We start from the raw sequence: 14,289 nt of genomic DNA, 5'->3' as shown, positions 1-14,289 counted from the left end.
GTGTGAAATGGGAAACCACGGAAAACCATCTTTAGGGCTGCCGACAGTGAGGTTCGAACCCACTATCTTCCGAATACTGGATACTGGCCGCACTTAAGCGACTACAGCTATCGAGCTCGGTAGTGTTGACCTCAGAAATTTGAATAAGAGGCCAGGAAAGACTAAGCATGGGACGTGTACAAGTGTGAGTCCCGCATCTTGTAATCTTTATATTTAAATCCACGAAGGAATACAAACTAGGTTGCTTGTTTCCATAAGAGGTATTGCTAAACAAACATAAATTGTTTTACATATACATTGTTATTATATCCATCACTTGAAAACTGTAAGTTATTTTGCATAAATTCCATATTAAACTCGTGAACAACACTATCGGACCTACCTGTTGCCGAGTGAGAGGACGCTATACTGGCGGTCAGGGTCACCGCTGATGGCACAGTGGTACCATGAGACTGTGCCATCCCACAGACGAATTAGTAGTCCATCACAACGAGGGTCCGGATCACTGTTGGACAGCTGGGGTAAAGTTGGCAGATTCTTGTCACCCGAAGTCTCCGTGTAGTCTAAGATGCTGTTCGATGACGGCAAGAGATCTGCCTCCTTATCTTCAAAGCCTATTTGTAGTCTGAGGTACACTCGATTTCCGTATGGCAAATGGATTTTGAATGTGCAGTGCAAACCACTGGAAGGCCTCAACACGAATGAATCGTTCTTCGCTGTTAACGTTACATTATAACAATAATCGACGAGACGGTACGAGAAAGCAAACACTGGACTGCCGCGGAGATTTACAGCGGGGGCGGCAGATAGAGGGGGTGGAGGCGGGAAGTATAGAAGACGGCCTGTGGCAGGAAGCTCCTCCAGTTTGCCGCAGAGTGGCTGGTGACGTGAACTGGAAGAGAACTGCAGGAACCCTCCGGCGGGGCACGGTACGTTAAGGCGAGTCAACTCTACCACAAGTCCACGGCGTTCTCCTGTTCCCGGTGGGAACGAAAGGCGGCAGTTCTTCCACCGGGCAGGTACTTGATGCCATGAGACGTTGGCTGTCAGCGGCCAGAGCTCCAGATGGCACTCTGCAACAAGAAAGAGTGACAAATATTTTAGAGAGAATACACAGCGTAAAAATCTAAAAAACAACAAAAAACAATGGGTTTATGTCAAAAATATACAGGATGGATGTAAGATATACCGACAAACTTTCTGAGGTTATTCAAGAATGTTTGCTGAGTGTTTTCCTGGTGTCTGTTACCTTATTCATTCATTCATTCATTCATTCATTATCATTATAGACTGTTATGCCTTTCAGCGTTCAGTCTGCAAGCCTCTGAGAATTTACTAAACGTCGCCACAATCCTCGATTTGCAACTAGTGTTGTGGCCTCATTTAGTTCTATACCTCTTATCTTTAAATCGTTAGAAACAGAGTCTAACCATCGTCGTCTTGGTCTCCCTCTACTTCTCTTACCATCCATAACAGAGTCCATTATTCTCCTAGGTAACCTATCCTCCTCCATTCGTCTCACATGACCCCACCACCGAAGCCGGTTTATGCGTACAGCTTCATCCATCGAGTTCATTCCTAAATTAGCCTTTATCTCCTCATTTCGAGTACCCTCCTGCCATTGTTCCCACCTGTTTGTACGAGCAATCATTCTTGCAACTTTCATGTCTGTTACTTCTAACTTATGAATAAGATATCCTGAGTCCACCCAGCTTTCGCTCCCGTAAAGCAAAGTTGGTCTGAAAACAGACCGATGTAAATATAGTTTTGTCTGAGAGCTGACTTCCTTCTTACAGAATACTGCTGATCGCAACTGCGAGCTCACTGCATTAGCTTTACTACACCTTGATTCAATCTCACTTACTATATTACCATCCTGGGAGAACACACAACCTAAATACTTGAAATTATCGACCCTGTTCTAGCTTTGTATCACCAATCTGACATTCAATTCTGTTGAATTTCTTACCTAGTGACATCAATTTAGTCTTCGAGAGGCTAATTTTCATACCATACTCATTGCACCTATTTTCAAGTTCCAAGATATTAGACTGCAGGCTTTCGGCACAATCTGCCATTAAGACCAAGTCGTCAGCATAGGCCAAACTGCTTACTACATTTCCACCTAACTGAATCCCTCCCTGCCATTTTATACCTTTCAGCAGATGATCCATGTAAACTATGAACAGCAAAGGTGAAAGATTACAGCCATGTCTAACTCCTGTAAGTAGCCCGAACCAAGAACTCATTCTACCATCAATTCTCACTGAAGCCCAATTGTCAACATAAATGCCTTTGATTGATTTTAATAATCTACGTTTAATTCCATAGTCCCCCAGTATGGCGAACATCTTGTCCCTCGGTACCCTGCCATATGCTTTCTCTAGATCTATGAAACATAAACACAACTGCCTATTCCTCTCGTAGCATTTTTCAATTACCTGGCGCATACTGAAAATCTGATCCTGACAGCCTCTCTGTGGTCTGAAACCACACTGGGTTTCATCCAACTTCCTCTCAACGACTGATCGCACCCTCCCTTCTAAGATGCCAGTGAATACTTTGCCTGGTATACGAATCAATGAGATACCTCGATAGTTGTTGCAATCCTTCCTGTTTCCTTGCTTGTAGATAGGTGCAATTACTGCTTTTGTCCAATCTAAAGGTACCTTACCAACACTCTACGCTAATTTTACTAGTCTATGAAGCCATTTCATTCCTGCCTTCCCACTATACTTCACCATTTCAGGTCTAATTTCATCTATTCCTGCTGCCTTATGACAATGGAGTTTATTTAATATCCTTTCCACTTCCTCAAGCATAATTTCACCAACATCATTTTCCTCCTCCCCATGAGCTTGGCTGTTTGCAACACCACCAGGATGATATCCTTTTACATTGAGAAGATGTTCAAAATATTCCCTCCACCTCTCCAGTGATTCCCTGGGGTCTATTATGAGTTCACCTGAATTACTCAAAACACTGTTCATTTCCTTTTTCCCACCCTTCCTAAGATTTTTTATTACTGTCCAGAAAGGTTTCCCTGCTGCTTGACCTAGCCTTTCCAGGTTATTACCAAAATCTTCCCACGACGTCTTTTTGGATTCAACAACTATTTGTTTCGCTCTGTTTCTTTCATCTACGTACAAATCCCTGTCTGCCTGGGCACTTGTTTGGAGCCATTTCTGATAAGCCTTCTTTTTACGTTTACAGGCTGCTCTCACTTCATCATTCCACCAAGATGTTCGCCTTTTCCCATCTTTACACACAGTTGTTCCTAGGCATTCCCTTGCTGTTTCTACTACAGCATCCCTGTATGCCACCCATTCACTTTCTATATCCTGAACCTGCTACTGTCTACTGTTTGAAACTTCTCACTAATCATATCCATGTACTTCTCTCTAATTTCCTCGTCCTTGAGATTTTCTACCCTTATTCGTTTGCAGACAGATTTCACTTTCTCTACCCTAGACCTAGAGATACTTAGTTCACTACAGATCAGATCAGTCTGTATCATCGAAAAATCCCCGAAAAACTCTTACATTCCTAACAGATTTCCTGAATTCAAAGTCTGTTAAGATATAGTCTATTATGGATCTGGTACCCCTAGCCTCCCATGTGTAGCGGTGAATAGCCATATGCTTGAAGAATGTATTCGTAACAGCTAAACCCATACTAGCACAGAAGTCCAGCAAACGCTTCCCATTCCCATTAGCTTCCATATCTTCCCCACATTTGCCAATCACCCTTTCGTATCCTTCAGTTCTATTCCCAACTCTCGCATTGAAATCACCCATTAGCACTATTCTATCCTTGCTGTTGACCCTGACCACGATGTCACTCAATGCTTCATAAAACTTGTCAACTTCATCCTCATCTGCACCCTCACATGGTGAATACACGGACACAATTCTTGTCTTAATTCCTCCCACTGACAAATCTACCCACATCATTCGCTCATTTACGTGCCTAACAGAAACTATGTTGCGTGCAATGGTATTCCTGATAAAGAGCCCTACCCCAGCCTCTGCCCTTCCCTTTCTAACACCCGTCAAGTACACCTTACAATCTCCTATCTCTTCCTCATTATCTCCCCTTACCCGAATATCACTTGCTCCTAGCACATCCAGATGCATCCTCTTTGCTGACTCAGCCAGTTCTACCTTCTTTCTTCCATAAGCCCCATTAATATTGATAGCTCCCCATCGAATTCCATTTCGTTCGCCAAGTTGTTTCCAAGGAGTCCCTCGCCTGTCAAATGGGAGTGGGACTCCATTACTCCCATAGGTCCGAGGCTTGCTTAAAGTGTTCTTAGCTCGGTAAATTCATGAAGTAGGATGCTGCCCTACTTGCACGTAGTCCAAGTGAGGATCTCTCCTCTAACGGGTTATGGACCACCGGTGAATTGTATAGTCCTAGCCGCCTGAGCACAAGGAGGGCCACGACTCAGAATATGTCCGAGATGCCCACTCCCATTCCATAGCAACTGGTATCCCGACTCTCAGGACTACTTACTAGGCCACTCAGCCGTTGCCCATGGTTCACGAACTAGGACGTGACTACAGTAACCCACAAACATGAACCATCTGTTACCTGTTACCTTATTACGGAGTAATTTGATATCGATGTGTGAGGCGTGAATCAGATAATAGATGGCGCATATCGGGTAACTCACGTACGTAAACCTATCCATATCACTTGTAGCTACATATTAAAGCAAGGAGGAAACTAAAGCTGAGATATGAATTAGCACTGTTTTCATATTTTTGTGTTCGAGTTAAATCCCTTTGTCAATTGGAATGTAAACATTACACTAAACTGCGCCCATTAAACGCATGGAAAGGTAATTTAATTCAAAACACAAAACAAATTTCTTGGAAACAAACATGAAATCAGCCAAATTCAAGAAAGCAAAGATGTTGCATACTCAGCGATATTTTCCAATGAAAAGCGCATCGCTCCATGTACATCACCTCTCGAGTACGTCACCAATTGGGCACCTTGATGTCCTTCTTACCAGTACTAAAGCACAAGTGTCTCTGCAGGTATATGTGTTCAAGCCAGAATCAAGGCCCTCTCCCATATTCCCTACTCCCGCCTTTCTCTTATACAAAGGTACATCTCGATGTGTATCCCAGCCATGTAACACCTTATCTCGCAACAGGAACTGAAATATATTGTCATATCTTTTCTTCAGCCATGATATTTATTACATATCTTGTTTTTTTCCTCTAGTTCTCTTCTACCTTCCATTCCCTGTATCTTCTGTTGTATTTACGCGAACTTTCCTTTATTTGTGTAAAACATAGGGTTTTCATTGCACAGTTATTTTGTGCATATCTGTGTCATTTGTAAATATATGGATATTTCTCGTTTTAGGTAATTTTTGGCAATTATTGATTGTACACATTACTTATTTTTGTAATTCATCGTGATGTTAATTTGGATTCTCAATAAATAAATAAATAAATAAATAAATAAATAAATAAATAAATAAATAAATAAATAAATAAATAAATAAATAAATAAATAAATAAATAAATAAATAAATAAATAAAATGCACCACGCTAGTTACACAATGCTCTCCACTTCAGGTGACAAGCGTAACTTATATCTTGAATGCTACTCGTACTTTAAATGACAATGTAAGGGTTTTGTTCCTAAATACATGACTTCAATGAAACGAATATCATGAATCATAGGCGCACTATCGCGTTAACGACTACCAGACCTTTGGCCGTCGCACTGAATCACGGATGCGCTGATGCGGCGTATTGATGATTGTTTAAATGCTAATGGAGTACTTTTTTAAGATGTAATGTAAGAAGCAGTTTCATGTAGTATGATGGTATGTTCTCTTCCTTTCCATAATTAATGCACTACGTAGAATTGTAGAAAATGAGTTCCAATAAGGAAAGAAAGCAATTTCGGACATGTTCCATATAACATTTTCTGTCCGGCTCCATGGCTAAATGGTTAGCGTGCTGGCCTTTGGTCACAGGGGTCCCGGGTTCGATTCCCGGCAGGCTCGGGAATTTTAACCTTAATTGGTTAATTTCACTGGCACGGGGGCTGGGTGTATGTGTCGTCTTCATCATCATTTCATCCTCATCACGACGTGTAGGTCGCCTACGGGCGTCAAATTAAAAGACCTGCATCTGGCGAGCCGAACTTGTCATCGGGCACTCCCGGCACTAAAAGCCATACGCAATTCCATTTTTCATAATATTTTCTATTTGTGAGGAATGAGTTCCTGAAACTTCGGCCTCCCTTTCTGATACATCATGTAAAATCTCCGTACTTTGGTCTCATTCTCCTACAGAAATGATGCCACCACGGCTTACTGGCGTTTTCATGTCTACTCGACGTTGAGTCAGCGTTGAAATATAACAGGTCATTGACGAGCTTATTACGATGTTGGCAACAACTGCTGCTTGCAGTCCATTGTATCCAGTTAGATTTCTGGCTTACACCCAGAAGATCACACGAGCTTGTAAGGAAAAGTAGCAACTATAAATCCTTCATTATTCAATGATTAGCTCAGGGAATTAGCTGCTGGCTAAGCCTGACGTTAGAATACCGGCCGATCCAAGGATGAGATTTTCATCTGAGAAATCACGTAGCGTAAGGAAGGGGCATCTGGTTATAAACCGCGGATAAATTTAAAATGAGCCTGGTTGGCTCCAACGACCCCACAAATCACTAGGATAAGCTGAATACTTTTTTTTAACGAACTGATTTACGTTGCACCGCGCTCGTCCGAAGAAATTTTAATGATGTATTATGTATTATGTCTCCTGTCTGCTATCAATCAACGGATGTGCGGATCCATGGCTACATGGTTAGCGTGATGGCCTATGGTCACAGGGGTCCCGGGTTCGATTCCCGGAAGGGTTGGGAATTTTACCTATCATTGGTTAATTTCCATGGCACGAGGGCTGGGTGAATATGTAGTATTCATCCTCATTTCGTCCTCATTACAACGTGCAGGTCGCCTACGGACGTCAAATCAAAGGACCTGCACCTGGCGAGCCGAACCCGTCCTGGCATCTCCCGGCACTAAAAGCCATACGCCATTTCATTTCATTTCATTTCAATCAACGGTCACTTCAATGAGGTTTCTTTCATAGAGATTTATACATCCTACCTTCTTAATACCTCGAATATTTCTAGCAACACTTTCTTGGCGTTGATATAAAAAATTAATCCCACATCTATAAATTATCACTTAGGAAGGAGAAAGTTCTCCATATGTGCAGAATTCCATATGTGCTTTCTTACATGTGCTGTTTTCCTTCTGAGTACCAATTCTGAGCCACCACTGTCTCAACTGCATCGTGGTATCATTTTATTCGGTACAAATGTGTTACGTTCCTAGGATTCCTGGAAGGATTTCATGAATTCATGACTTTTGTTTTATTATTTACATTAAAAACAAAGCAAAATCTCAAGAGTGGATTTTCTATGTTTAGACAATAAAAATAGATTATATCAATGTGCGTCTGGATTTACCATTATGATGTTAATATTCAAATAAGATTATTTTCTGAAATGAAAATACACTTTATTGCCATTCTGTAAATCAAAATACTAAAAATGTCTACCCTCTGCCTGGATATAGGCCTCATTTCGCCACCTTATCGATTTCGGAACACGCTTCGTCATTCTTCATGGAGTTCTTATTGCGAATCTTGGCGATGACAACACCATATTTGAAACAACCTGAAATTTGATTATTGATGGAAAGACTTTCTTCTCAATTCCCGGAACTAAACACATTAGTGATTTTCGGGCCAATGTTGATACGACTTATATTTCTTTCCTATATAGGATAAATCTATTTCTTATATTTTACCCCTGTCTTTTTACACTTTGACTTCAGTTAGCATAGATCTGCCGTGCTTGAAGAAATCAACTCGCACTGTGGGTTAAGGAGCAGGGCAGAAGGCATAGTGCTGCGACTGCACAATGGAATTTTGTGATACTGCACAGATGAAGTATTTTCCTATAGCCTTTCGATATGTATAAAGTAGTAAATGAATTGCACGATTGTGAGAGATTGCAGGAGGACTTAAGCAATATTGTGTTATACCGGGCTGAGTGGCTCAGACGGTTGAGGCGCTGGCCTTCTGACCCCAACATGGCAGGTTTGATCCTGGCTCAGCCCGGTGGTATTTGAAGGTGCTCAGATACGTCAGCCTCGTGTCGGTAGATTTACTGGCACGTAAAAGAACTCCTGCGGGACTAAATTCCGGCACCTCGGCGTCTCCGAAAACCGTAAAAGAGTAGTTAGTGGGACGTAAAGCAAATAACATTATTATTATTATTATTATTATTATTATTATTATTATTATTATTATTATTATTATTATTATTATTATTATTATTATTATTAGCAATATTGTGAAATAGACAGCAGACAATGGGGTGAAATTGTAAATGGGGTGAAAAGTCAAGCTGTAAATTACACAAGAGGAAAGGTCATATCAGTTTTAATTATTGTGTTGGTGGGGTGATAGTAACTCATAGGAAACAAAATTAGTACCTAGGTGTTAATACAAGGAATGATCTTCATTGGCATAATAATATTAACGAGATAGCTAAGAAAGGTTACAGATCTCTTCACATGGTTATGAGATTATTTGAAGGTTGTAATAAGGATGTCAACGAGAGCGCGTATACGTCTCTGGTAAGACCGCAGTTAGAATATGGCTCCAGTGTATGGGATGCTCGGCAGAACTACTTGATACGAGAACTAGAAAAAATTCAATGTAAAGCAGCACGATATTTTTTGGGTTACGAAAATGTTGTAAACTTTGAGCTGGGAAGACTTGGAGTAAGGAGACGAGATTCTCGACTATGTGGTATGTTTCGAGCTGTCAGTGGTGTGTTGGCGTGGAAAGTCATAAATAAAAGAATAAGCTTGAGTGGAGATTTTAAAAGTAGGAAATATCATAATGTGAAGATAAAGTTGGACTTCAGGAGGACATATTGGGGGAAATGTTCATTTACAGGACAAGGAGTAAGGGATTAAGATGAATTATCAAGGGAAATGTTCCGTAAATGTCCAAGTTCGTTGAAAATATTTAAGAGAAGGCTAGCTAAAGAATTATTAGGTAATCTGCCACCTAGACGACAGGACTAAATGCAGGTCATTCATTCATTCATTCATTCATTCATTCATTCAGTCATTCATGATTGACTAATTGATCTGGACACGAATGCAGCCGAAAGACATGAAAGGAGAGGCTGAGGAAATGTAATTGCTTTTTTTTTCACAAGTTGCTTTTACGTCGCACCGACACAGACAGGTCTTATGGCGACGATGGGGAAGGAAAGGGCTAGGAGTGGGAAGGAAGCGGCCATGGGCTTAATTAAGGTACAACCCTAGCTTTTGCCTGGTGTGAAAATGGGAAACCACGGTAAATCATCGTCAGGGCTGCCGACGGTGGGGTTCGAACGAACTATCTCCCGAATACTGGATACTGGCCGCACTTAAGCGACTGCAGCTATCGAGCTCGGTGGAAGTTTAATTACCGACATAAATTCGATAGGAAAGACTTTCTCTTGATAATTGAGTGAAATATCAAGGTTTTAAATGTAGTGCTGCCATCACGAAGGAGAAAGATTCTAGTACGTGTGATTCACTCAAAGGAGAGGATCTTGAAAAGGATGGTTTTGGCGACCTGCAAAATGCTATTATTAAGATAGCTAATTCGGCAGCATTGAAGTAGGTCGATGTGTCTAGAATTTTTACGTTCATAACACACACATAAATAACAGGATTAGTGTTATATATTAAGGTGCATACTTATAAGGAAGATGTCTCTCATTTATTTTTAATGACAATATACATGCAAGTTACTAAATTCCTTGTAGGATTAATGGTTTATAATTTGTTATAGACAAGTTACAAACAAGTTACTCTCTTTAAATTTAATTCATCCTCATAATAAAATACATACGGCTCGTTGGGTGAATGTTCAGTGTAGTGGCCCTTTGTTTCAGAGGATCCTGGGTTAAGGAATTTTAAATAGTTAGTTCCCTTGGCTTGGCGACTGAGTATTTGTGTTGTCCTCAACTTACGCACAACTCCCTCATTCATCAAAACACTATCCTTCATCACAATAACAAGCAATTTCGGGTACAATGAAGATGCCACCCACCCTAGTCGGATGGTCTGTTTTACAACAGCAACATCAGGCAAGCGATATCCACACGAAATTTTATAAAATGTTACAAATTGTTGTGAAAAGTAACTTTACATGTTATTCTTCAAGGAATTTACCCAAAAACATTAAGGTAATTTCGCAGAATAGCGTATTATGCCTAACAAATTCATCACGGCATTCAGTCATGCGTCTGTTCACATCCATTCCCTACGCCAAGTTTCAGGACAGCTACCGTGGACACCACCGGATGCGGTAGATGACCTGATATCACAAAATCCTTTCTCATAGTATCCTTCATCACTTAACGGTTAACGGTTAAAGGAATAAACTTGAATTCTGGATCCATCTGTGGGAGCGGGCGATAGAATAACTCCCATGGTACTCCTACCTGTCGTAAGAGGCGACTGAAAGTGGCCCCAGGAGCTCTAAACTTTGGAGCGTGCATTCACCACCAACCACCACGGGGCCCTTAGTTGAATCCTAGCATTGCTTCCACTGAATTGTGCCAGGCATCCCTCTGACCTCTCTTGGCGAACTCTTGCTCTTTTCCAACCCCGAAGGTATTAGATTACCGAGGCCTATGGAATCATTCATTTTGACGTCCTTCGTGCCTGTTATCTTCCTTTGGTCGATATCTTCATTTTTCGAAATGTGGGACCCCTTCCATTCTTCCCCTCTGAATAGTGTTAATAGAGGAAGGTTGCCTAGTTGTACTTCCTTTGAAAACAATAATAACCAGGATCACCATTTGCATTCGGGAGATTGTGGGTTCGAGTCCCACCGTCGGCAGCGCCAAATATTGTTTTCGTTGGTTTACCCATTTCCACACGAGGCTAATCCTGGGGCTGTACCTTAATTAAGACCACGGCCTCTAGCTTCCCAATCCACTTCCCATTCTTGCGTCATCGAAGACCTTCAGTGTGTTAGTGCTACATTAAACCATTTAAACAAAAAACACATGGTAGCCTACAACCAAGTACAGTGATATCAAAGAGAAAAATAATGTTGCTAGCAGTACCATGTTCCGAATATCGATACCGTTAAAAGAACTAGATTTATGACAGGAAATCTAAATTCGTAACACTTGGTCAGATTTTTTCGTACTAATGGTAGAAAATAATTAAATTGTGTGGATCATGTACGTTACCAAGTTATCCTTTAGACGTTATTCCATAACGAGGTAGTGAGATTCGATTTACAACATTGCTAAAGCTCTTATCCAGCCCGGTATTTATATTGACTCATAATTAAAAACTCGCCATTGTTCATTATCATGACAAAGGACCAGCTGAACTGGACACATTTTTAATTCATTTCCCCGTGCGGTAGTACACGGAAATACCCTATATAATAGAACTTCGCTCGTTGGCATCGAGGCTGATAATTAAATAAAAATACATAATTTATACGAAATTTAGCTCCACTAGTTGTTATCCCGTCGCGCTGTGTTACTGTGTACCAGAGATAGGCTCACATCAGACGTGAACGACAAAACACATGAGCCATGAAACACATATAGGTGTATGATTGTAGTGATTTTGTGATTGTAGTGATATAGGTCTTATGGCGACGATGGGATAGAAAAGGCCTACGAGTGAAAGGAAGTGGCCGTGGCCTTAATTAAGGTACAATCCTATTTGTCTGGTGAGAAAATGGGAAACCACGGAAAACCGTCTGTTATTGTTTTAAGGGGAAGTAAAACTCGGCAATTAATACTAATCACAGCGAGCAAGCTGGCCGTGTCGTTAGGGTCGTGTAGCATTGAGTTTTAATTCATGAGATAGTGCGTTCGAATCCTACCGTCAGCAGCCCTCATGAAGGTTTTATGTGGCTTCCCATTTTCATACCGGGCAAATGACGGGGCTGTATCTTAATTAAGGACACGGCCCCTTCCTTCCAACTCTTAACTCTTTCTTATATTTGAGTCGTCAAGAATCTTTGATGTGTTAGTGCGATGTTAAACCACTTGAGCAAAAATATATATTGGAAAAACCTAATCACATGGAAAGATGAAAGAGTTCCGATCCTTCGGAGAACGCATTGGGCGTGAAAATGAAAACCTAGGCTTTATAAACCTAATATCGTTGGGCTTGCAAGAGAACAGTAGTTGACCAAGGAATATGGCAGACTGGTAGACGTAAGTGGAAGCAAGGCCAGACTAGCTAGGAAACCTGTGGTCGCCAAACCACGCTCCCAAGTCCAGAGCCTCTGGGAAATCCCGTTTCAGTCACCTTTAACGAAAGGCAGAGGATTCTCAGAATATATTCTTCCACTATATTCAGAGGTGGCGTACAGGTGTATAAAGAATGGAATTACTGATTGTAATTAATTTCACTTCTCTAGTGGCAATTCGAGAGGTTTTTCTTTTTAGTAACACATCGTCGCACTAGTGCAGATACGTTTCGGTGATGCTGGAATGTGAAAGAGTTATTATTGGAAAGATAGCGGCTATGGTAAAGCTCCGGAATTCGTGTGGTGAGAGAATATCAATGCGCAGAATGTCATCTTCCTGGTAGTCAATGGAAGGGTTAAAATCCACCATCTCCCGAATGCAAGCATACAGCTGCATGATCCGTACTCAGTAGATAATTGCATTTTTCCATTTGTTTAACAAGAAAATTAAATGTAATAATAATAATAATAATAATAATAATAATAATAATAATAATAATAATAATAATAATAATAATAATAATAATAATAATAATAATAATAGTGATATTTGTACGGCCTCTCACTGATTATAGGCAACCCCTTTTACGTCTTATGGCAGAGTTGTCTTTCGGAGACTGGTAGGACTTTGTATAAAGCTTAACTAGGAGATGTCGCTACTTTCTTTTGAATGTGACCTAGGATCAAGGACTGTGTGAGCTTTAATAGAGACTTACATCTATCTACGGGTGGCACCAGTGATCCCTTAGTCAACTGTTTCTAAGTTGTCACTAATGAGTAGTCATTTTTAACCTACCAATCAGCTCCCAGCCAGCGCTTTAAATACAGCGATTTTGAGTCTTACTTTTCTAACTTCTGGATCGTGAACTGTGCGGCATGAATTGAGGTTCGCCTCCTAGGGGACGAAGGACTTGCTGGGGCAGTGGTTTAGGTAGGTGACTGAACTTTATCTATTAAGTGAACTTACCTACTTGTGGCGATGGTAAGACACCATCGTTCCCCCATAGCATACCTTAGTTTTAATGTAGGGCTTCTATTTTTTCAGTTAAATTGTGACAAGCATAGAGTTAGTAAATGATACATTGGCGCCATCGTCCACGAGAGAATTACTGTAGCGAGCGGGGCATGTTGAAATCGCAGCTGTTTGGCAAGAAGCTCGCTCCGCTGTGCTCATCAATGTAAATAGGGGACTTTTAAAACTGTGTGGATATACATAAGCTTTAAAATTCTTACATGTAAATATTCTCAGATACTACAGTATGTTTGTGATGCTTCTCTCCAGTAAAAAATACAGCCCAAAAAGCATATCATACAGGACTAAATGCGTAATAAAAGAGGACGGTGTTCAGGTGCAGTTAATTAACACGAAATCAATTTACTGTTCATATTAAGTCTTCTAACAACATACGTTTAGAACGAGGGCTCGTATATTTCGCTATTTTTTGTGTAAATGACCAGAAATTTGGTACAATTCTGCCCAACGACCGAAAATGTCCTCTCTCGTACGAAGCGGACGAACGAGCTTTTAGGCCTATAAACGTTGGCGAGATTTTGGGGTAAAGTAGGCAAGGTATTATCATCGACCCCTTTAAGCCCTAGCTTTCTTAGCCCAAGTTGGCAGGTTTGAGCTTGGCTCTGTCCGGTGATACTTCTAGATGCTCAAATAAGTCAGCCTCTTGTAGATAGATTTAGCGGGACATGAAAAAAATTCCGTGGGAAAAAATTCCGATACTTCAGCGTCTGCGAAAACCGTGCAAGTACTAAGTGGGACGTGAAGCCATTATTATTATTATTATTATTATTATTATTATTATTGTCGATGTTTTCTAAACGCCATTACAAGTGGAAATATGACACTCGGTTGTGGTTTCAACCTATTATGGAGTTTTTATTTAGCTTATCCTGAAATGTATGATTTGCTTTAAGATTTTGACTTGTAAAATG

General features: G+C 40.7%; 1 protein-coding gene across 1 annotated transcript in view; it reads right to left on the bottom strand.

Moving 5' to 3' along the window:
• LOC136874512 (uncharacterized) overlaps positions 1–13,350 on the bottom strand; it is a 799,993-nt gene extending 786,643 nt beyond the window's left edge. Inside the window, exons 1-2 of the mRNA XM_068227822.1 lie at positions 13,313–13,350; positions 383–1,126 (exon numbers count right to left, since the gene is read on the bottom strand). Of these exons, the coding sequence (XP_068083923.1) occupies positions 383–1,126; positions 13,313–13,350 (782 nt within the window). The remainder of the gene's footprint in view (positions 1–382; positions 1,127–13,312) is intronic.
• Positions 13,351–14,289: the final 939 nt, after the last annotated feature.

The sequence above is a fragment of the Anabrus simplex genome, chromosome 5 (genome assembly GCF_040414725.1).
Source record: "Anabrus simplex isolate iqAnaSimp1 chromosome 5, ASM4041472v1, whole genome shotgun sequence".
Lineage (NCBI taxonomy): Eukaryota > Metazoa > Arthropoda > Insecta > Orthoptera > Tettigoniidae > Anabrus > Anabrus simplex.
The sequence above is the reverse complement of the archived record's forward strand: the minus strand, read 5'-3'. Positions and strand labels throughout refer to the sequence as shown.